This window comes from Calidris pugnax, unplaced genomic scaffold, assembly GCF_001431845.1.
Source record: "Calidris pugnax isolate Ruff unplaced genomic scaffold, ASM143184v1 scaffold70, whole genome shotgun sequence".
Lineage (NCBI taxonomy): Eukaryota > Metazoa > Chordata > Aves > Charadriiformes > Scolopacidae > Calidris > Calidris pugnax.
Genome location: NW_015090862.1, coordinates 14325048 through 14347314, shown reverse-complemented (window position 1 = coordinate 14347314; position 22267 = coordinate 14325048). Strand labels below are relative to the sequence as shown.

General features: G+C 47.4%; 1 protein-coding gene across 1 annotated transcript in view; it reads left to right on the top strand.

The window, feature by feature from the left end:
* The window catches only part of FAM174B (family with sequence similarity 174 member B), a 44125-nt gene that overhangs the window by 2414 nt on the left and 19444 nt on the right, over positions 1-22267 (top strand). The window contains exon 2 of the mRNA XM_014944313.1: positions 22111-22239. Within this exon, the coding sequence (XP_014799799.1) occupies positions 22111-22239 (129 nt within the window). The remainder of the gene's footprint in view (positions 1-22110; positions 22240-22267) is intronic.

Below are 22267 nucleotides of genomic sequence, written 5' to 3'. Positions count from 1 at the left end.
ACAGCATGATGTCCGTTTTATTCAGTCTCCTCAGCTCCTTTAAATTGCCTCCGAATTAAATTAGGATTTATGTGGATCTTTTAAAAAAATCCACTCCTATCAAGCCATAAAGTTGGACGGAATCTATACTTAAACACTTCATTAGGGGGTGTCTGCAGAGTGCTCTGCAAATGGGATGGTGCCGGAGTATGCCAGGCATTTGGTATTTAAATATAGCTGTATACACACCCTGGGCCTCCTGAACTGCTGAAAACCTCCTAGCAGGTGATCACAAGCCTTTCTATAATTGAAATGAACTTAATCCTGACAAAAACTGTAGCAGCAGCTGCCGTGAAAGCCGTGGCTGCTCTCCAAGTATTTCTTACATTACCCTGGTCTGTATATTAAAGCGAGACTGATTGCTGTGTTGCAGAATCCTGCCACGGAGTGTCTCTTACAAGAAAGCTGCCGTGTTGCAGACTTAAGGGCTTTGTTGTATTTTTCATAAGAACACTTTTCTCTTGTGTGATGATTGCCACGCAAGGAGCTGAGCTGCTCAGATATTAATTACTTCGGGACCCCAACAATACTCTAAAGTAAAAGGTAAATATGGGCATTCTCTCTCTTTCTCACGCAAAGACTACAGTGATACGTCTGGGGAGTCGTCTGCACGGGGGGCTGAAGAAGCTGAGCTGTACTTGGAAGTGAAGGAGGTGAGCTGCCAGCCCAGAGGATGCACGCAGGACGTGGAGAGGAGGCAGCAGCCAGCCAGAAGAAGATATGAGAAATTACAGTAGCTGCCCTCCAAATTTAACCTTCATGCCACAGATCCCTGCCTGAATCCCAATGTGCTGCGGAGCAGCGGGGCAAGGAGCAGCTCCTCCTGTAATTCCTGATTTTTTGCTGTTTCACTGAATTTCACTGAATTTTAGAGTTGGAAGGGACAATAGAGATCATCTAGTCCAACTCTCCTGCTGAAGCAGGATTGCCTAGAGCTAGAGCATGTTACTCAGGAGCATCCAGGCGGGTCTTGAAAATCTCCAAGGAAGGGGACTCCACACCCTCCCTGGGCAGCCTGTTCCAGGGCTCTGTCACCCTCCCCGTGAAGAAGTTTCTCCTCATATTTGAGTGGAACCTCTTATGTTCCAACTTGTGCCCGTTGCCCCTCGTCCTCTCCCTGGGAACCACTGAAAAGAGTCTGGCTCCCTCCTCCTTCAACCCTCCCTTGAGATACTTGTAGGCATTGATAAGGTCTCCCCTCAGCCTTCTCTTCTCCAGACTAAAGAGTCCCAGCTCTCTCAGTCTCTCCTCATAAGTGAGATGCTCCAATCCTTGAATCATCTTTGTTGCCCTACTGTTGTACAAGAGCTCCTCAGCCCAGGTGGCTCCTCCAGGTCCTTCCTCCCTCTGCCCTCTCTCTGCTTCCTCACCTGTCCCTGGACCTCCCTGGGCTCTGCTGCATGGGACCCAGCATTTATGGAGCACCACCAAAGAGCGGCCACCAAGCAGCTTTTCTGGCAGGGAGGAATGTCCCCACCTCAAAGCCAAGCAAACCCCCCAGCAAAGGTCCCCCCACAGCTGTGTGTCGGGGGAAAGCGGGGCTCAGCGAGCGTGCACCATGGGTTGTGCAGGGCAGCATCTCACCTCCCGCTCCCCAAAAGCCACCGCAGTAACGAGGGGGTCACAGCCCTTGAAAAATCCCATAAGCAGGTGAACAACCACCAGAGGGAAGGTATCTCACTTGGGAAACCACTCAACTTGGAGAGATTTGCCCCTGGTTGTGAGGTTTTCAGCCCTTGAAAAATCCCATAAGCAGGAGAACAACCACCAGAGGGAAGGCATCTCACTTGGGAAACCACTCAACTTGGAGAGATTTGCCCCTGGTTGTGAGGTTTTCAGCCCTTGAAAAATCCCATAAGCAGGAGAACAACCACCAGAGGGAAGGCATCTCACTTGGGAAACCACTCAACTTGGAGAGATTTGCCCCTGGTTGCGAGGTTTTCCATGGCCAAACCATGGGTTTCCCAGTCCCTGCCACCCCCTCGGTCTGCAGAGCTGGGCTCACGCTTCCAATCTGTTGAGCTATATCTGTTTTATGGCTTCGACTCCCAGCACGGAAAACATTAACTCAATCTTATTCAAACTGTTCTTTTTGCCCCGAGCTAACCGAGGCACTCGCGCCCATTTTTAGTGTGACATCTCAGGCTGTTTAAAGGGCAGAACAGAAGATGGTGCTGCCGAGCCAACATATTTTAACAAGAAAACTTCCTGGAGCTGCTGGTGGCTTTTTTCCTTTTTTTTTTTTTTTGTTTGACAGCTCCGGTTCCAAAATAATCTTTGTTTAAACTAAAGAGTTGTCAAGGAGGAGGTAAGTTTGAGAAGCACATGAGCTTACAGAGAAGCATCCCACAGCCCGTTCCCTCACGGAGCAGAGACGCGGTGAAATATTGATGGGCCAGACTCCCTAATTATATCTCCTACTGAGGGGCCAGCTTGAAATCTGGAGCTTTCCTGCTTTGTATGCGGCACCGTTGAGATAAAGCGATGGGATCCCTTGCAGAGCTACACGGGCAATTGGGCTGGGGAGTGTGTGGCTAATGAACGGGCGGCAGCCAGACAGCTTTGTGGGAGCTAATGAAATGTTCACTACAAAAACACGTCACCCCCAGGTACCATCCGTGCCTCGCTCCTGGAGCTTAATCCTCTTCTCTGAGCAGCATCGCTCCATGTTTGCTGAAGTCCTCTCCCTGTGAAACAACAGGAGCAGCAGAAAGAACAAAAGCGCTTTCGATCATCAAACTGGGCAAAACGGTGTCAACACAAGGCTGTATTTTTTTTTTTTTCTTATTAAGACTTAACGTTATTCAAAAGGCGAGCGTGCGAAAGTACAGCAAATAATTTCCACCCACAGTGCTGGCAGCTCCATGTTTTTCATAGGGAAATTTTAGCTCAAACTGAGAACAGCAACAGGAAGCTGCTTTATTTTTCACATCCAGGGTACCCTCGTGCCTCCGCAGCTCATCTCTCTGGAAATTTCAGTGGTTTGGTGGAAAGGAACATCCGAAATTCAGACACCTCTTCAAAATCCGATTTACTCGGCAGCTGTAAATGAAGTGGCTGTAAAAGAAGAGGCTGCCTCACAGTATTTCATTTTCTAACTCGCACGGCACCTGTAAATGCAGCTGAGCATCTAATACGCAGCGATGCTGAGAACGGGGACCACGCTCCACTTTATCCCTTCCGGCAACTCCACACTTGGTGAAGCCCATGTGGGTTACAGGGCTAGAAATCAGAATTCGTGCTGCATCTCGGCGTATCACCGCGATGACAAATGAGGTCTGTACCTGTAATGCCTCTAGAAAAGGATGCCACGCGTACGTATGCCCGTGGCAGCACACATGATGGCTGCCATCAGCAGCCAGGAGCCTTCACTACTGGCCTTAACACAATTTTCTTGGTGGAGCCATTGTATCTTCTCGTTTTCACTTCCCTGGCTCCGGAGCAAGAATAATATTTACCTGTTTTACAGGCCGCACTAGAAAGACTAATTAGCTAATGCTTGTTGAGTGCTTTGAAGACATAAAGCATCAAATGCATTTAAAGGGCTGCATTCAGCGCGCCTGAAATCAATAGATTCTTGGCAAAGACACTAGTGACGGGACCTGGCTGGCGTGGAAGCACACGGGGACTTGGATACTCCTGACCCACAGGGGAGGACACACATGTCCATGCGTGAACCCCTGGAAATGTGCCCGCTGCTGTGTGCAGCCGGATAACGGATGTGTTGGTACAGCCTTCTGCTACACGGGTAATAAATTCGGCAGCAGCAGCAGTTCTCCCAGACAGGGGAAGAGGCTCATCAGACCGTTCATGCCCTGAAGCTGTCTGGGCTTGCGAGGGGCGGGGGGATGACTCCAGGAGCCCCGGCTGGCTCACAGTTTTCCCTGCCTCCAGCACTTTCTCCTTTCCAGGCAGCGGATGCAGCGGGTAGCAGTTGTGAGCCAGCGCCGTGGGAAAAGTTTTCGTGGGCACAACAGAAGGAGAGAGACAGAGTGAATGGTTCGGGCTCCTGGGAAGGAGCTGGGGGAGCAAGAGATACTCAGTGCTAAAACACTGCCCCAGACCTGGGCATCACGTCAGAACCGGTGGCTACGGCTGCGATTCAAGAGTGAGCCAGTCTGTGGCTGCCTGAGTGTAACGTAGCAGCCAGCAGAGACTTCACAAGCCAAATAAAAAGCTGTCCATGATTAAACGGACTCATTAACTGAGCTCTCCCCTTGGCCAAGGATGAGGTCCCTTCAGGCCAAGGCTGAGGGATCCAAACACAACCCCGTCAGTCATCAGCATCCTGCTGCCTGTGAGGTTCCCACTCAGGAGAAGGAGGAGGTGGGCAGGGTGGCACCTCCTGTGACAGGTCCCCGAGAGCTTGTAGAGGCTGCCCCCTGCTCTCCTGACCACCTGCTTTGAGCCTTCCCAGTGAGGAGGGTTAGAGTCTGGTCCCTGCAATAACATCTCCTTTGCACATACCGATTTGTGGTTTGCGTGTACCTCTTTGTCCTGGTTTGAGCAACACAGGAATTATTTATCTTCTAACACTTGGGAAAACCGGACTCCCTGCTGCCTGTGAGGTTCCCACTCAGGAGAAGGAGGAGGTGGGCAGGGTGGCACCTCCTGTGACAGGTCCCCGAGAGCTTGTAGAGGCTGCCCCCTGCTCTCCTGACAGCCTGCTTTGAGCCTTCCCAGTGAGGAGGGTTAGAGTCTGGTCCCTGCAATAATATCTCCTTCGCACATACCCATTTGTGGTTTGCGTGTACCTCTTTGTCCTGGTTTGAGCAACACAGGAATTATTTATCTTCTAACACTTGGGAAAACCGGACTCCAGTGTCTGAATTTATGAAAATATTTACTTTATAGCCAACTATGGTATGTAGGTTCCAAGGTCTCCATGTTTTCAAGTTCTCCAGGTGCAGGGATGAATAGAAGCGAGACTCGGGCACTTGACCCAAATTAACACTTGGGAAAACCGGACTCCAGTGTCTGAATTTATGAAAATATTTACTTTATAGCCAACTATGGTATGTAGGTTCCAAGGTCTCCATGTTTTCAAGTTCTCCAGGTGCAGGGATGAATAGAAGCGAGACTCGGACACTTGACCCAAGCTGCCAACAGGATTATTTCATACCATGAAGGTCACATTCAATATAAATTAGAAAGTTTACTCTGAAGTTCTCTCTCTTCCCTGATGATGGTGCTCCAGAGAACTTCGTGCCCTGGTACCAGACCCCTGAATCCTTCCCTTCCTCCCAGAGCCCTAGTGCTCAGTGTCCCACATTTATTGTCCCCTGCTGGGAGTGCTCAGCTTTCTGCTGAGAGACTGGGTTGGGTATATTATATTGCTATCGGGATTGATACTGGTTCTTTAGTAATATTAATGTTAATTATTTAGTCTTACGTTATTAAATCTATTTATATTTCAAACCTCATCCCTGATTCCCCTTTCTGGGCGGGGAGGGGTCATCGGGTGATAGAATAATTGTCTATCTGACAATAAATTGTTGTGGGTTTCTCAAATCAGAACACTCTTGAGATACTGGAGCTCAGACTGGACATGTTTACCATCTGCTATGGCCAAGTACAGGAGCTTCATTAACAAGCACAGGGGAAACCTAATGTTTGCTCTTTTTCAAAGGGGGAAGTTGGTTGCCGAGATGACTGGATGGACCCTGACCGGGCTGCTTTCTGTACCCTGATGGTGCACACAGACCTTGTTCCAGCACTAGGAGCTGGAAGCTTCCCATGGAGAGGGGATGGACCTTTGAGCGACGGAGAACCTCCCTGCAGCCTTGTGCCCAGAGAAGGGCTGTGGGCTTGTCCAGTGTGTCCTCATGGCCTTTATTGGCTTACAGAACTTGGTCTAGGCTTGACACTGGAAAAATCAAGCAACTAATTTATTGGCTTCCCTCCACTCCACAGTAACACACTGCTGCCAGCCCATTCTTGAGGACACCAGGAGAAGAGCCTGTGCCTGAGAAGAGGCTGGAGAGCTACACTGCCCTGTTGCTGCTCTATGGCTTTGAAAGCCCAGGGAGAGTCACCAGCCATAGTCCATCAGTGTCGTTCTGCACTGCTGGATTATCATGGATCAAAATGCGATTCTTTCCTCCTCACACAGAAATAGTAAATCAAAGTTAGAAAAAATGTCTTTGCTCCATTGACAAAGATTCAAGGCAGATTCAAAAGGTTCCTGGTGTAGAAATGCAGGGATTAGGAGTCACGAAGTCCTCAGCATCTTCCTTCAAAAAAGGCTTATCTGAACCTAGATCCTTCATCTTCTAGCAATCAGAAGTCTGACACTCTGAATACAGAACTTTCTGAAATACCACCTCAATTTGCCTTAATTTCCCAGTCTGTATAATTCACCCATTGTGTCTCCATAACTGCATTAATCAGGACACTCACAGAATCTCAGAATCACAGAATCTTCTAGGTTGGAAGGGACCTTAAAGATCATCTTGTCCAACCGTCAACCTAATTTTGACAAAAATAAACACCCACACAACACCAAAAAAGCAACACCATCACTAAACCGTATCTCCCAGCACTACATCAACCCGTCTTTTGAACACCTCCAGGGATGGTGCCTCAACCACCTCCCTGGGCAGCCCATTCCAATGGCTGATAATCCTTTAGGTGAAAAAAATTTTCCTAATATCCACTCATAGGCTTTCATTTATTATTCTTACCCTGGTATCTATGAAAGGTATGGGAAGGGTTGCGTGCAGATCAAACACAGACATCAGCACAGAGCTGGCCTTTGTGCCTGTCACCCAAAACCCAAAACCAAAATGTGGGACCCCACATTTGTTAAATGAGACCATCAGTCTCCAGCTGTTCCTAGAAAAGCTGCAAGGACAGGAAGAGGCAGTGAATCTTCCCAAACCACGACAGCATTGAGAGGCCACCTCTTCCTAAAGCTACTGCATTTCTCTTGCCATTTTCTGTGCAGCGGGTCATTATGAATTATTAATTACCAAAGCAGGCCCGTCAGGTCCATCGCTGACCTGCTGTGCCAGCTGGGCAAAAAAATGCATCTGTCCCCGCTGCATCGACTCGATGTAAATGTAAAATATGTGCACTGAAGAGGCTTGAAGCTTAATATAGGTCTTGTTAAGTGTTCATAAAGGATACTGAAACCCTTAGATTAAGAGGTACACCAGAGGAGAATGATAGGGTTATAAAATCCATTTCTACAAATAACTCATATTTATATAGTGCCTTTCAACCTAACAGATGCCAAAGCTTTTTTTCAGCGTAACACCCTGATATACTGTGTTCGCTTCACCTACCGGTTCAAGGCAACCTCCTCTCAAGTGAAATGTGGCAGCTGTTTAAAAGCCCCGAGTAGTAGTAACTTTAATAATAGCAAGGCATTTATATGGTCTTACAAACTTCAAAGAGTTAATTCTCTGCCCCTTCAGGAGGCAGACAAGGTTTATTATTCCCATTGCACAAAGGCAATATAACAAGAGTGGACAAGAGTGGAGAAAATCTGCACTCCCACAGATTTATAAAGCGAAATTCCGTGCATGAGCCTAAAGTGCTTTTAATCCCACATAGAGAAAACATATCAACATGTCTTATTAAAAAAGTCCTTTACTAAAAATATGTGGAGATGTGGAGAGAGCTCTGATCGGGATTCTAACACCTGCCACTTCTGCTGAAAAAATTACCTCCTCAAGCACGTGTTGACATAGAAACATCGTGGTCCAGAAACGCTTCTGTGCCATGAAACAAATTGGGCGCTCAAAATATACTGCCAAGAATCAGACAATCTGTTTTAAGAGGACCCAAGAGTTACTAAAATCCTCTTGAAATATAGCAGGAGAGAAAGCTGCAGCTACACCACTCTCCGAGGCAGCCTGGCATTGTTCTTCCACCACACGCCGCTCCCCGGTTCTTCCCAGCCTGACAGTGTTGCAGGACAATGATGCTTCCAACAAGGAGGAAAATCTCCTTCGAGGGTTCAGCAAGATGGTCCTGAACTCAGCAAAAAGCAAGTTACAAAATTGCTCAGATTTAACCTCTTATTCATTGAGAACTGGAGACCTGTCCCCCAGGTCGTATCGCTGTTCCCACATTGTTTATTGACGGCAGCCTGATGCTGAATGAAATAGGAGCTTGAAAGGACACTCTTATCCCTGGGGTCCTAAAAACCATTTTTAATGGTAGTACAGAAGTCTCTTAGTTTTCATTCCTCCAGCTGGTTCACACCAAGGATTTACCCTGTTGCAACTTCCACTCTTATTTGCAGCCTGAACTGAGAAACACCCTCTTCTACACCCCTTTGCTTCCTCACAATCTGATTATCTCCCCCAGACTGCGTGGTCACTCCAGCCTCCTGCAGCCTCCTGCAGCCTCCTGCAGCCTCCTGCAGCCATGGGCAGCTTTTCAGTGGGGGCTGCAAAGCAATTCTCAGCCAGGCTACAACTCTCAGCTGCCCACACGCAGATATGGACAACCACTCATCCTTCCACTAGAGCCAACCCCCCGGAGATGCCTTCAGTCACTCTTACAACCTGAGGGGTGAGCTGTGGTCTCTGTGTCCTGCAGGATCTAGGGCAGAGGGACAGGGAAGCCAGAGAGATGAACTGATCTGTGCTGAGCATCATCAATTCTCCAGCAAAGCAATTTCCATCAAGGGATGCTACATGAATCACATCCCATTCATCACCACAACCGTCTGGATGTAGCTTTGCCAGCCAGGGCTTGGCCTCTCTCTCCGAAAAGCCCCCGATGTGCTGTAGAGCAGCTTCACAGTGCAGGACGTGGGATCAGTGCCCCTGCCTGACCCACTCTCCCTCTTCCTCACTTCACAGAAGCTGCTCCCTTTCATCTCTCCGGCTTCACTGTCTCCAGAGAAACCTGCGCTTCCACAGTCCCTCTGCTGTGAAAAGACAGCCAGGGGCGAAAGGATGTCCTTATGGCTCTCCTCACTGACCCACAGGCAGGTCCTCCGTGCCTATGAAGGTGGACCATCCATGGGAAGCCATGTCCAAGAGCAGCACGTTATGAAGAGCTGTTGCAGGGCCCCGGCACACACAGTGTAGCCAAAATTCCTAGCCCGGGGCTCACACTCATTAAGGCTCATGAATAAGGAGGTCTAGCTCTGGTGCTCAGATATAAAATGCGGTCCTTCCTGACACTGTGAAGTCCAAAACCAAAAGCAAAATAATTTCCTGCTGCTGTGGCACCGAGCTCACAGCAGAGCTTTTTCACTTTCTCCGATTTTGGAATAATTCGTTTAACTTTGAGGGGTTTCACTACCCTGCAATTCAAACACATCGGCAAGCATCTAGATGATGGCCCAGGGGAGAGAAATCTCCTTGACGTGTTTGATGCCTTACGAGGCAGATGGTCGTGGAGGAGATCTGGTGACTTTGCTTCCTTGGCAACCTGGATGCCAGGGAATAGATGACACCACGTCTCTGCAGGGTCACAGCCGGCTGCTGGCCACGTCCATCTCGTGCCACAGCCCAGGAGAGGAAACACCTCAGCTCTGCCGAGCGCCGTGGTGGTGACACCAGGTCCTTGAGATCCTTACAGGTGCCGTGCTTGCCCTGTTTTCTCTTTGCCCTGTGAGGTCTGAGCTCTGCGGGCTGCCCTGGAGTTTGCTTTCGACCCCGACTAACGAGCGTAATGAAGTGTGTGCTCTGGCGGGTCTGGCTGATGACGTCAGTTGGTTTTGCAGGATGACGGGGAGATTTACAAGCTTAGGATGGCTTAGAGGTCCTTATTTACAGCTCTCAAGCTGAAGCCCAGACCTAGACACCCATATATTTGGACTCAGAGGTAGAGCAAGCAAAGAAAATGTTTAAATATCTCTCCATCTGCTCCATTCTCTGCCTGAGGGATTAGGAGGTGGGAGTGTGAGGAGAGAGCTGCCTGTCTCTCCTCCACCCAAGGCTTTGGGGAATCCCCAAATCCACATCACGGCAGGTGAGTCACGATTCTTCCCATGGAGAAAGGCACGACATGGTCCTTGTTGGCTGCAATGAAAGGACAGAGTGAAGCCTTGATCATCCTGGCCACAAGTTATGGGATGAAGTTATGGAGCACAAGGTGCTCCCAGTCGTCAATCATATAAGCCAGCAGAACTACCCTCAATTACACCACCTGAGAAATAGGCTTTTTCCATTAAATAAATCCTGCAGCTCTTTCTTTCTTTTTTCCCCCTTCCCTCTTTAACTCTGAAAGAATCCCACTTTATCTGTAGGGAGCTTTTCCTGAACACAAAAACCCCACCAGGCTTGACCCTGACCTTTGCAAATGGAAATATGATGTAGTGAGAATTGAGACCTGAGAGTCAACTAGCATCTTCGGTTCCACCGCTGAAATACAGCAGGTCGTTTCACATTTCTATTATGAGCCTCAGATAATGGGGAAGAAAATTAGGTAATTCCATTTTTGGATTAGTTGGTTTTCTTGTCAGCTGGGAGATGGGATCTGAGGTATCTGGAGAATGACTGGAGGCACAGGATGAACAGCTGGTCATAGATATTGTTTGGGATGCTATTTCTGCATGACCTGCTCCGGAGATATCAAAAGAGATTGTGTCTGTCTCCCCTGACATTTATACCTGTTTTCCATCGCTGACTTCAAAGCAGTTACTCTGCATTTGCCCACGTTCGAGTCAGCAGGGACTCAGGACCATTGTTTAAAGATGGTCTTGAACCTCACCCGAGCTTTTAAATGATTGAAAAGGAGTTATGTATGGAGAGATGAAAATTAAAGTACACCAGGGAACCTACAAATGGTACCAAGATGCGCAGGAAAGGGAGCCTCGCCAGAGCTGACAGGTTCCTGCTTATCAGGAGAATTAGAAACTCTAGTTCAAAGTCTGCAAATTGCCCCATGAAAGCAGATCCTCCTCGTCACAGCCACTGACTGACTTCTACACGCAGGGGGGTATGAAAAGAAGAGTTTGCAGAATCAAGAGCAGTGTCAGTAAGAAAAAGAAGAAAAAGCACCCAAAAGATCACTGCATGAAACATCAATAAGCACAGCGAGAAACAACCGGGTACTAGACAATCTTTAATCTAGAGAAGAAAAGACACAAAAACAATGTCTAGAAGGTAAAGCCTGATTAAATTTAACAATAAGTTATTTAAACTAAAAAAAGCAATATGTGTGATTAATGAAGCAAAATATTTGATTTCCCATCTCCGGGGGCCTTTAACTCCCGACATTCCGGAAGAGCTGCTTTAGTGGTACCCGTCAGAATGCTCAACTGAGGACTGAAAGGAGAGGATTTGATGCTCTCATGCTTCTTTCTGATCTTAAAAATCTGTGAGCATGTTTGGATTTCATAAAGCATTTGATATCATACCATAAAATTTAGCTCTTTGGATGATCTGAATGCAATAGTCCATGGACCGAATCACAGCTGAGCGGCTGCAAACAAAGAGGAATACTAAACAGGGAGTTATTGTGTTATAGAATTATGTTTATTAGGGAATCACAGAGATCAGGTCTTTGGTCTTTTTTGACATTTTTATTGATGGCTCCAAAGAAGGATTGAACAAAAGGATGACAGGCATTCACAAAAGTGACATGAAGTTGAAAGGCATCACAAACACCAGGGAAACCAGAGAGATAATGCAAAGGAATCTGGATAGATTGGAAACTCAGAGTGAAAATATCTCAGTGCAATGAATGTCAGAGCTGGGCAGATTGGAAGTCTCGTATCTGCTGATGCTCATTTAAAGGTGATGCTCGTTAAGATCATGCCATGGGGGGGGAAACCCTAAAAAGTGCAGTGTATGGGGAGATGCTCCATCTGAAGCCCTAGAGATATGTGGTACAACAAGCCAGAAGGAAAACAGCAGAGAATCCTTTAGCACTTTTGGCAGGAAAGCCATTTAATAAACAGGACTACCAAGAATCTTCTATAATAAAACTCGATGTATCATTTCCGTTCGCTGAGCTAGTGTCATGTCTGCAAACCGCACCAGGCTTTGTCTCCTCAATGCATTAATTTCCATCCAAATGCCCAGGCAGAACCTCTATTAGCAACCTCTGTTGACAGGAGTGGATTATTCAAGGAAGCGTAACTAACTCTCTCTTATTTCTCTCAAACCTACACTCACTCCTCTGCTGGCAGATGAAAACTCACGAGTGAAAATGTCTCCTGTCTTCTCTTTGGCTTAGGTGTTTGGGGCTGGATTTGAGCTTACAACCTCTATTTAGGGAGGGCTTCTAGAGAACCCAAAGAGGGTGTAGGACTCAGAATCTGCTGTGGTGTGCAGGCAGTCTGCTGTTCCCTGAACCCATTGCCCAGCACCTCTTGGCTGGAGGAGAATGGGACTAGGAGCAGGCAGAGGCCTCCTAGGGACACTGTCAACAAAATGGGAAACGGGGCAAATTTAGCCAGTTCAGAGCAGCTCTTCTGAGCAGGTTTCCCTGCCATGCTGTAGCATCCCTCCCTTCAAGAGGACTAGATGATCTCTATGGTCCCTTCCAACTCTAAAATTCAGTGAAAGAGTCTCCACCAGCAGCCAGGGAAGGATGTTCTGGAGGAACGGCAGAACTGGAGCAAGAGGACCCAACGCCAGATGGCTTTAGGTGCCCCCAGAGCACCCCATGCTAAGGGATTTGTATTAGGTGGGAACAGAGGAATGACCTTTACCTGCAGGTCCACCCCACCCTGTCTGGCATCAGCTGGTGCCCAACAGCCTGTGGAGCAACTGTCTGCAGGATGCCATTTTTCTGTGACCTAGAAGCACTTCCCAATTTACCACTTGCCTCGCTCAGGCAAAGCAATAAATACAGATGTGCATATGGAGCACACCCTCGCTCAGGCAAAGCAATAAATACAGATGCCCATACGGAGCACACCGTGCCATTGCACCCTATTCCATCGCCCTTCACTGCTCCTCAGCGTGGCTTTATCTCTCTGCAAAATAAAGGTCATTATGGCATTGGGCAGGTAGCGAAGGCTTTGATGAAACGCTTTGAAGTACACTATAGAGGTAGACGTTATTACCCACTGCCCAGGGATTTGGAGAAGGTTTAGTCTGATAAAAAGGCTTTGCATTCTGCTGGCAGGAAGCGTGACATAAAGTGGAAATTTTTCCAAGCTGAATTCAAATGAGTTGGTTTTTCTGACAGCCCTTCTTCTAGAGAACGGGTGTGCTGTTCCCTGGATTGTGTGAGGTTTAATGCTGTAACAAGGTTCACCCTCCCAGTAAGGATTGACTGGGTAAGAGCGGGACTCGAAGTTTAGGACTGAAATTTCAAGGGGCTTGATTTGAGATGAAGTTTACGGCACACCAGAAGACAGTAAGATCATCTGGCTCAGGAGAAGTGCTTGCAGGGGGCTCGGTGCTCAGGATTTGGAGGCACCACAGATTTGGCAGGGGACAGGAGTTGGAGAGGAGGCGAGACTAGCAAATCCTCATAGCTAGGACCACGGTGCATTAGCCTCCTTAGGGAGGATTGTATGCTACACCTGGCTCCAAACAGTGCTATTAGACTCCTACCTTCCTAAACACCACATTCTTTCACAGGTGTTTGGATTGGGGAAAGAAAATGGTGAGAAGCAGGACAGGCTTATGGACCAGACATCTTTCATCTCAAGTGCAATAAACCCATTAGCATCCCACAGGTGAGGAAGGGTTTGTGGCACTGTGCTGATAACAGCACTGACAGCTCATGTTTAGTGCCAGGCAAATTCTTTACAGTCAGCCTTATTTGAAGTGTTTGCTTCCAAAAATCGTCAGCTGCATTTGGGGTGATGCTGGAAATATTTTAAATGGTGTTTCAGGCAGCAAAACCAAGAGCTGGGTAGAAATAGCAGCTCACAAAGGCTGGCTTAAGTGACAATTTGTGTAGTGGGAAGCGACATCTATTTAGTTGATTTAAAGGTGCTCTGTAAAGGAAACATATATTTTACACCTACTCTTCATGTGTAACAGAGGCTTAAAAATTTAGTTGAAAAAACGTGTTTGTTATTTGAGAACTAGCAAGACATTTTCCCTTTCTGCTTCACTTCTTAAGCAGAGTGGAAAGTGGCTGTGAGGTTTTTTTAAAGTGATGAGATGCCTGAATCTTCTGAACATCTAGATTCTTACCCCAGGTGTTTTTCTGATGTTTGAATTAAATAGATGGTAACAAGCAACAGTGAGTTTCCTGCAATTTAAGAAATAATCCTTCCTTTCCTGATTGCTTATCTTTTATCTTTTGATCTAGTAAGGTCATAATCCTACTATTTCTCCACTCATCCTTAGAGACCCTCCAGCCAAACAAAGATAAGGTTTCATATTTCTAAAGGAAAAACAGAGAAATCCTTCTCTGGAAATCACAGCAAAAGCCACCAAACAAAACCGCCACTAACAAGCCAAGGTGTTCGGCCCTTTTTGAAAGCAACAAACTGTAGCAAGAGCTCATGGACTTGTCTGTCAGAACACTTTTTGGGGTGTTTTCCTCTTGGTATCCGTCTTGCCATGAAACAGTCTGGGGTCTGGGTCACACGGGGGATTGGGAAGCCCAGCTGCAGATGTTAACAGATGTTTCCCTTCCTTCCCCAGAGAGCGGGTGCCACTTGGACGTCTATAATCCTCTCTCCACTGCTTCCTGTAAGGAGATGCCACAAGGGTTTAATCTCACACAGCTTCCAGGGGAGCCGCTCCACCCGGAGAGGGATTCGAGGCAACTCAAGATCAGTGTCATTCCAGCGACGGGCTGCTGCTGGGATGACAGTTACAGGAGGTGCTCCATTAAACCAGAAATAAAGTCTGCTGCTGGTTAACAGGGAATGTTTCAGTAGAGCCAGGAGGCAGTTTGCCTCATCCCTGCTCCATTGGGTGTTAGGATTCCTGTGAAATACAGGCAGATGTTTGGCCAGGCGTGTGGCTCTCAGTAAGTAGCTTCTCCGTAGCACTTGGACGGGGTACACGCTTTGCAGAAGTTCACCCACGATCAGGGGGTCACTGCAATCCACAGGCGCAGGCGTGTGGCTCTCAGTAAGTAGCTTCTCTGTAGCACTTGGATGTGGTACATGCTTTACAGAAGTTCACCCATGATCAGGGGGTCACTGCAATCCACAGGCATGGGGAGAGTGCACCTCTCCAAAGGCACCATCAGGGTGAGATGTTCCACCATGGGATGGACAGGGAAGTCACACAGCAACTCTGTGAGCTTCAGGCTTTCTGGAGAGCAGCTACATATGGCAAAGGGATGTCTGCCTGACAAACGGCGTGCAGACACCCCAGAGTTGCTTTCAAAGTGGCAATGACCATGATGCAGCATCCTAGAAGGGCTCAGGTGGCTTCCCTGCTTCTTATGCCTCTGCAGGACTTTTAAGACATAGGTGAGCAGGTACTGATGGATGAGAAATGCTATTACAGCACACATGTATCTCCTTTGACCCGAGACTTCTCTCTCCTGTGATGACAAAATAAGTGCCATGTCTGCGGGCGATGACAGTTCAGCTGGACCAGGAGATAGTATCAGCAGGGGTTAAAATCCAATTTGTTTTTTTTCACATCCAGGTCACTTGTAATTCTGGACGGAATCCTGCTACTTGGCAGTCACTTCAACATCATCAATAAACCTCCAAAGCCATCTGAGGCTGCCAGATTAGCAGCTACCACCCCGACGAGTTTATTTTATGCAGCCGAGATGAAGAAAAACAGTCTAAGGACGCAATCTACAAATTATCTTAAAAAAAAATAATAAAAAATTACTTGAATTATTTGTTGGCTTCCTCCAGGTTGCACTTCAGCGGGCCAGCCAGGACGTACTGCGTGAATAGGCAGCGAAGCAGCGGGAGGCAAAGCCATAATCGGCTTTTACGTTCTTTGATTATTGTTATCCAAACTAAACAAAGATTTGTGGTTTACTGGTGTCCTTCCTTCCCCTGTTTTTTGTTTTTTTTTTTCAGATTAACTGCTACCCTGCGACATTGTGTATATTAGCGGTATTGTAGGAACCTGCTCAGGAGATAATCTCTGCACCCCAGCTTAATGATTGCACCAACCGTTGTTCAAAAGAAATCTGCCGCTTATCATAGACTTAAATTGCAAGCCCTTTCCAGCAATAACACCGGCTTTTAAGTGTCTGTAAAAAGCCATAAATGCTTTACAGGGTTATAGGAATAAGAGTCTAATGTAATGTGCTAACTAGGAACGCGTGAAGGAGTCAGACTTGTCCAAGTCTATCTGAAGCTGCTGCTGGCTCTAGATCACTGGGCTTTAATTACAGAATCACAGAATCTTCTAGGTTGGAAGGGACCTTCAAGATCATCTTGTCCAACCGTCAACCTAACTGACAAAAATAGACACCCACACAACAAACAAGGAGCATCATCACTAAACCATACCTCCCAGCACTACATCAACCCGTCTTTTGAACACCTCCAGGGATGGTGCCTCAACCACCTCCCTGGGCAGCCCATTCCAATGCCTGAGAACCCTTTCAGTGAAAAAAATTTTCCTAATATCCAGCCTGAACCTACCCTGGCGCAACTTGAGGCAATTAGCACTAGGACTTCACAGCAGCCCCCGGCCCAGCTCCTGATAGATGAGGCACTGCAGTTTTCCTGCGCTGCTGGTGCAGGTTATCTATCGATAGTCACTGGAAGAATGATTAATCCTTCCAATTACCATGCGCTCCCTTGTCTGACATCCAAGCTCAAAGACTCTCTGATGGAGACCCGGTGGCTCCTTGAATTTATATCTCTGGGAGTAGCCCGGGTTTTTAGTTTTGAAACGTCAGAGGTGTGCTTATGTAGCACTGATCCCTTACATGTTAAACTTGATTTCCTTCCTTACTGGAACTCTGGTCTTCGTCCGGAAAGTGTGTTACTTCTGCAGAAAATCTTTGGGAAGGTGGTTTGCCTCATTTTGTATACATTTCATTGCTCGCACAGAAACACATATTCATTCCTGCAAATCCAGCTTGCCTAAACCCAACAATTGAGACAGCTTCAGCTCCTTTGCTTATTTCTTCTCTGCACAATTTCTTGCAAATTCTCCCCTACTCCGAGAGCTAAAAATACATCTGGGTGCTGCCTGGAGGCCATCAGAGAGCACAAAGGGACGGGCAACCCGAGCTTCATATGCATTGCTAAGCAAGGCATGAAGAGCCTTCCCCACAAATGGGGATGCTCTCCTAACAGGCATCCATAAATACACAAATCTGCCATTCCCAGAAGCAATTGCACACAGAAACGCTCTTGCTCATTCTATTTAGCCAGCACCAGGCTTTTCTACAGAAAGTGCAATTGCTGGTGAGAGCTCAAACTCATAATGACACCGAACAGGTGTAAACTGGAAGAAGAACTCTGTGGGGAGAAAAGCCACACCAGCTCCCACCCTGGCAATCAGCAAAGCCTTCTCCTCCAGGTTTGTGTTTGCAAGGGGAGAGAAATGCAAGCTCTTGTCAGAAAGGAAACCAAACACTTTCTGCATTTTTCACCGACTGTGAATTTCCTCTCGGCTTCTCAAAGTCCTGTTCTTCTCCCAAAGCTCTCGGGAGCACAGGCTTTCACAGCAACCACTGCTCAGGGGGAGATGAAACCAAGATGCAGATTCCTTGTTATCCAGGTGGGACTCTTTGTCCCATATACACGGAAAACGTGACTTACTAGGTAAAATCTAACCCCCACAAACTAGCTCAGACCCCCAGAAGATGACTACTCAGATAAAATGTTTATTATAGAAGGGCTGGTAAACCCCCCTTGCTCTTATTTGTTACTGCTCTGTTGAGAACAAACCACATGATGTCATTGATGAACAAAATTGCGAAATCCCACATTCCAGACCGGGGACCAGGAATGATTCCCAAATTAGGCAAATGACATGTGAAATATCAGTAAAGCATCTACAAGGAAAAAAGTTAAACACACACAAGAAAAAAAAACAAACTAAAAAACCCCTGAAGCCACATGAAACAAATTACTTTCTCTAAAACCATCACATTAATGACTCTTCACTTCAGATACATTTAGTCAAAAAGTCCTCAGTATCTTGAGAATATGGAGCTAGGATTGCAATGTTAATTTAAAATTTGAGAACAATAGTTACATACTATGTATATAGCAACAATCTGCAAATATTTCCTTTGGACACTGCTGTTTGACAGAGATTTTGGATGTCTTGCTCCCCGCTTTAATGGCATCTTTAGGGGTGAGACTGTAAAAAAAGCTTCCAAGATTCCTCCACTCCAAAAGCCTATTTACTTGTTTGAATGTTAATATGAAGAGAAAGTATAGTGTTATTCTGAAAGCTGAGTCTTTGAATGGCTGGAGGTTATTGTAGGGTTGAAAACCTGGAAGATCCTACTCCATGATCACTGCTGAGATGAGGGCCCTTTTCCCCTCCATTATGGTTTTGGGATTCCTTTCCAGTATGGCATTTCTTCAAGTTGGCTTCATATTTCCCCTTCTGGGGTAAAATTTCCCTCTTCTGGCTCTGAAGGAAGTTCAGACAGCAAGGACAGCTGAGCCAGTTTATGTTGTCTAACGTTAGCTGAGATGATGGACGTTCTCAGGAGATACACTACCTCCCGGGGCTTTATGCCTCATTCTCAAGCAAGTTCAGTCATTTTTCACTGGTTCAGCCATTTTATCATATGAAGGGGAAGAGACTACACTAAGTACCTTGTATAGTTCAGAAAAAAAAAAAAAAAAGGATCAGAGCTGGGATATTATTTTCTTAAGAATCAGTCACTTGAGATTTCTATTGAACAGATGGGAACAAAGCCCAATCTGGCCTAATTAAAGAACAAAATCAAATGATATTGTAATCGAGCAGTTCCTCAGCATCCCGCACAATGTGGTGGAATATAATGTCCCATTGCACTGCAGAATGGAGACACCATGGAACAAATCTAGGTCCTCCAGGCCACAAGTTTAAAGGCAGCCACAGAAGGAGGCAACCCTTTGCCAAAAGGAGCAGCAGAATCGCTGGGTGCTACACATCCACCCACCCCACGTTGTCCCTATGAAGGGGACATTCTCTACAGTTCACTTGGTGAGCCACAGGACTAACGTGGCAGAGTGCCAGCCAGTGGCTCCACTCCATCTCCTCACAGGTCACAGACACCTCCAGGCACAGGCTCAACTCCTCAGAGCAGCACAGAGTCTGATGGAAGTCTCCTCTAAGCCAAGAGGAAGATTGCACTTTCTTTCAGAGAGCTTCAGAGGTGGCTCCAAGCTCTGCTGAAGTACAATCACAGCACCAGCTTCCTGAAACACTCTGTGGTTGGTTACGTTGGCATTTCTCCAACACACCAGCTTCCTGAAACACTCTGTGGTTGGTCACATTGGCATTTCTCCAACGTCTACACAGAATCACAGAATGATATGGGGTTGGAAGGGACCTCTGGAGATCATCTAGTCCAACCCCCCTGCCAAAGCAGGTCCACCTAGAGCAGGCTGCACAGGAACGTGTCCAGGCGGGTTTTGAGTGTCTCCAGAGATGGAGACATCCGTTGGTCTCCATCTTCTAGTGATGCAGGGTTCACACAGGAGATACACAGAGGTACGGATGATGGGACCCCCCCACTCCACTGGTTTAATTTCTAAACAAAGTCACGCCTCTACTCCCGCATGTGTCTAGACATTGCTGATCAGAACCTAACCGAATGCACGTAATGCAATAAAAAGCATCCAAATCGTTAGACACCGTCACAGAGAGGCTGGTTAAACCTAATTATGTTCAGACCCAGGCAGAAGGCAGCATAAATAAGATCCTTAGAAGGCAGGGGACAGAGCAAGGGTACAAATGGAATTAACTGTACTTCACACATGGATCACACCTTCCTTTTCTTCCTTCTGCTGTGCAGCTTCTCACCTGAGCACCAAAAATCCCAATGGCATGAGCTTACTTCTTAGGGGGATCAGAAACAAGCCAGAAGAATCCTGAGCTTTATCATTTCTAGGCTGTTTGGAATATGTTTGACACTGCACATGCTGGTACAATTGCACCTTGTCAAACAGAAGAACTCTGTAGTGACAATAAATATTAATTCCCTCTGCTGGCTTTCAGCCTAAATCTTAGTAGACTGAAATATCTGCCACGGGAACATCAAAAAAAGCCAAAGTAGTAATAAAAGTCAAACAAAAAAGTGCCAGATCCAGCATCTACCACTGGCCAGTTTACGCGAGTCAAGTAACAGATGTTTTGGGCTGTGCCTTTCAGAGGAAATTACACTGATACGCTCACACAATACAGCAAACCCTGCTGCAAATTTGCAGAATGTTTATTTCAGGAGTAAGTCTGGCTCTATTAAAAAATGGATGTGAAACAGAACGACTTGGCTTGCAAAGCCTACAGTGTCCCTTTGCCAATCCAGCACCACAGCAGCAACACCGAGATCAGATCAAAGACGATCGTGGGAAAATTACAGGTCCAGCAATGCCCATTTTTCATGCTCAAGAAGGGTTTTGTGCTGCCCACCCATCCGGCATCACCCCACGGCAAAGCTGTCAGCACTCAGCTCTGAGGAAGGAGTCTTTGCCCTTCATCTCGTCTTGCCCAGGGAATACCAAAGGAACCGATGTAGGGATCGGTGTGGGACATCACCTAGTGTTTGACCATCACTCTTGTCTAACGGCTGAGCACTGAAGGCAGAATCATAGAATCATCTAGATTGGAAGGGACCTTCAAGATCATCGAATCCAACCATCAACCTAACTCTGACAAAAAAACCGTCACTAAACCATGTCCCCCAGCACCATGTCAACCCGTTTTTTGAACATCTCCAGGGATGGTGCCTCAATCACTTCCCTGGGCAGCCCATTCCAATGCTTGATAACCCTTTCAGTGTAAAAATTTTTCCTAATATCCAACCTGAACCTCCCCTGGTGCAACTTGAGGCCGTTTCCTCTATTCCTGTCACCTGTGACTTGGGAGAAGAGACTGAGCCCTGCCTCTCTTTAACCAGGTATGTGCCCAGTACCCAGCACCATGGAGCTCTGATTTCAATACACAGGCAATGGCCAACAACAGTTGATGTGGATTTGGACTGTGACCAGCTGGAGGTGGTTCTTGTGTTGGAGGCCCCTTATACTTCTTCCTTCCCTCAATGGAAAAGCTCTGCAGTGCATGGGGAAGGACAGGGTGCGACCCAATGAAATCTGATAGAGGCTGAGCCGCAGCTGGCAAACATCTCAGAGCAGGCAGGGCCTGCAATGGGGATCAGTGTTTACAAATAATAAATCATGTGAGCAGCACTCACACTGATGTTTGGGAAAGCGTCTGCATCACCAATTTGACCTCCTGCCCAGCTGGATATATTTTTTTTTTTCTTTTCCCTGAACAGAAATAAACTGGGGCCCCACGTTGGAAACTGGGCCACTACACAGAAGTAAGCACTGAAATAAAGCTGGAACAATGAGCAATTCAGACCGTCTAGGGGGCCTTCTGCACATCGTCCACGTCAAAATTTCCCCATCCCAAAGAACTTCCCTCAGAAAAACACAGGATGCTTTTATTCCCGAGGGGGTGGCATTGGATACAGCATCCCAATTGGCTGGGGAAGCCACACGTTGTTTCACCACCACCTTTCCAATGGGACACGGCCAGAAGGAACACATCTCCATCCCTGCCACCTTTTTTCACAGTTTAGTCACACGTTCGGGTAGATTATTCCCCGATACGCCAACCCTGAAGCACTGGGTTTCACGGAAAGGCAGTGGGCTCACTCTTCTTTCCCTAATTCACTTCATGTTGGTGGCAACACATCCTCTCCCCGGACACAGTTATTTTCCAGGGTGAAGCTCATGTGAACCCAGAACATGGAGAGCAAAACCAAGTTGTGCCGTGGCACTATCCTGGTGTGGGATCCCCCGTTTGTTCTCCCTGTCCGGCCCGGCGATGGCTCTGCTCCGCCACTGCTCCCGGGCCGGTGTGCAGAACTATGGCCACGATTTCCACAAATCTTAGGATTTTTAAAATTTTGAAGATGGGAAATCAACCCACAAGCGCAGCCCAGGCAGCCAGTGGAAAGGCAAAACAAAAAATTGGCAAATTCGATCTGGAAATCCACGATTTGAGCAGCCGTGCCGTGGTGGCCCCACAGCACCGGGAGGCCCGCGCTGCGTGTGGCGCCCGTTTGACCACGGTGTAGGGGGGCAGATGCCGCCCGTTGCCATTAAGAGCACTCGTTTACCGGCGGGGAAACGCCGTTGGCCCCCGGCGGGGCCCTGAGGAGCCCGGGGTGACCGGCGGGGAGGCGGAGGAGGCGCTGAAGGCCGCGGTACCGGCCGCCCCCCCACCCAGCGGCG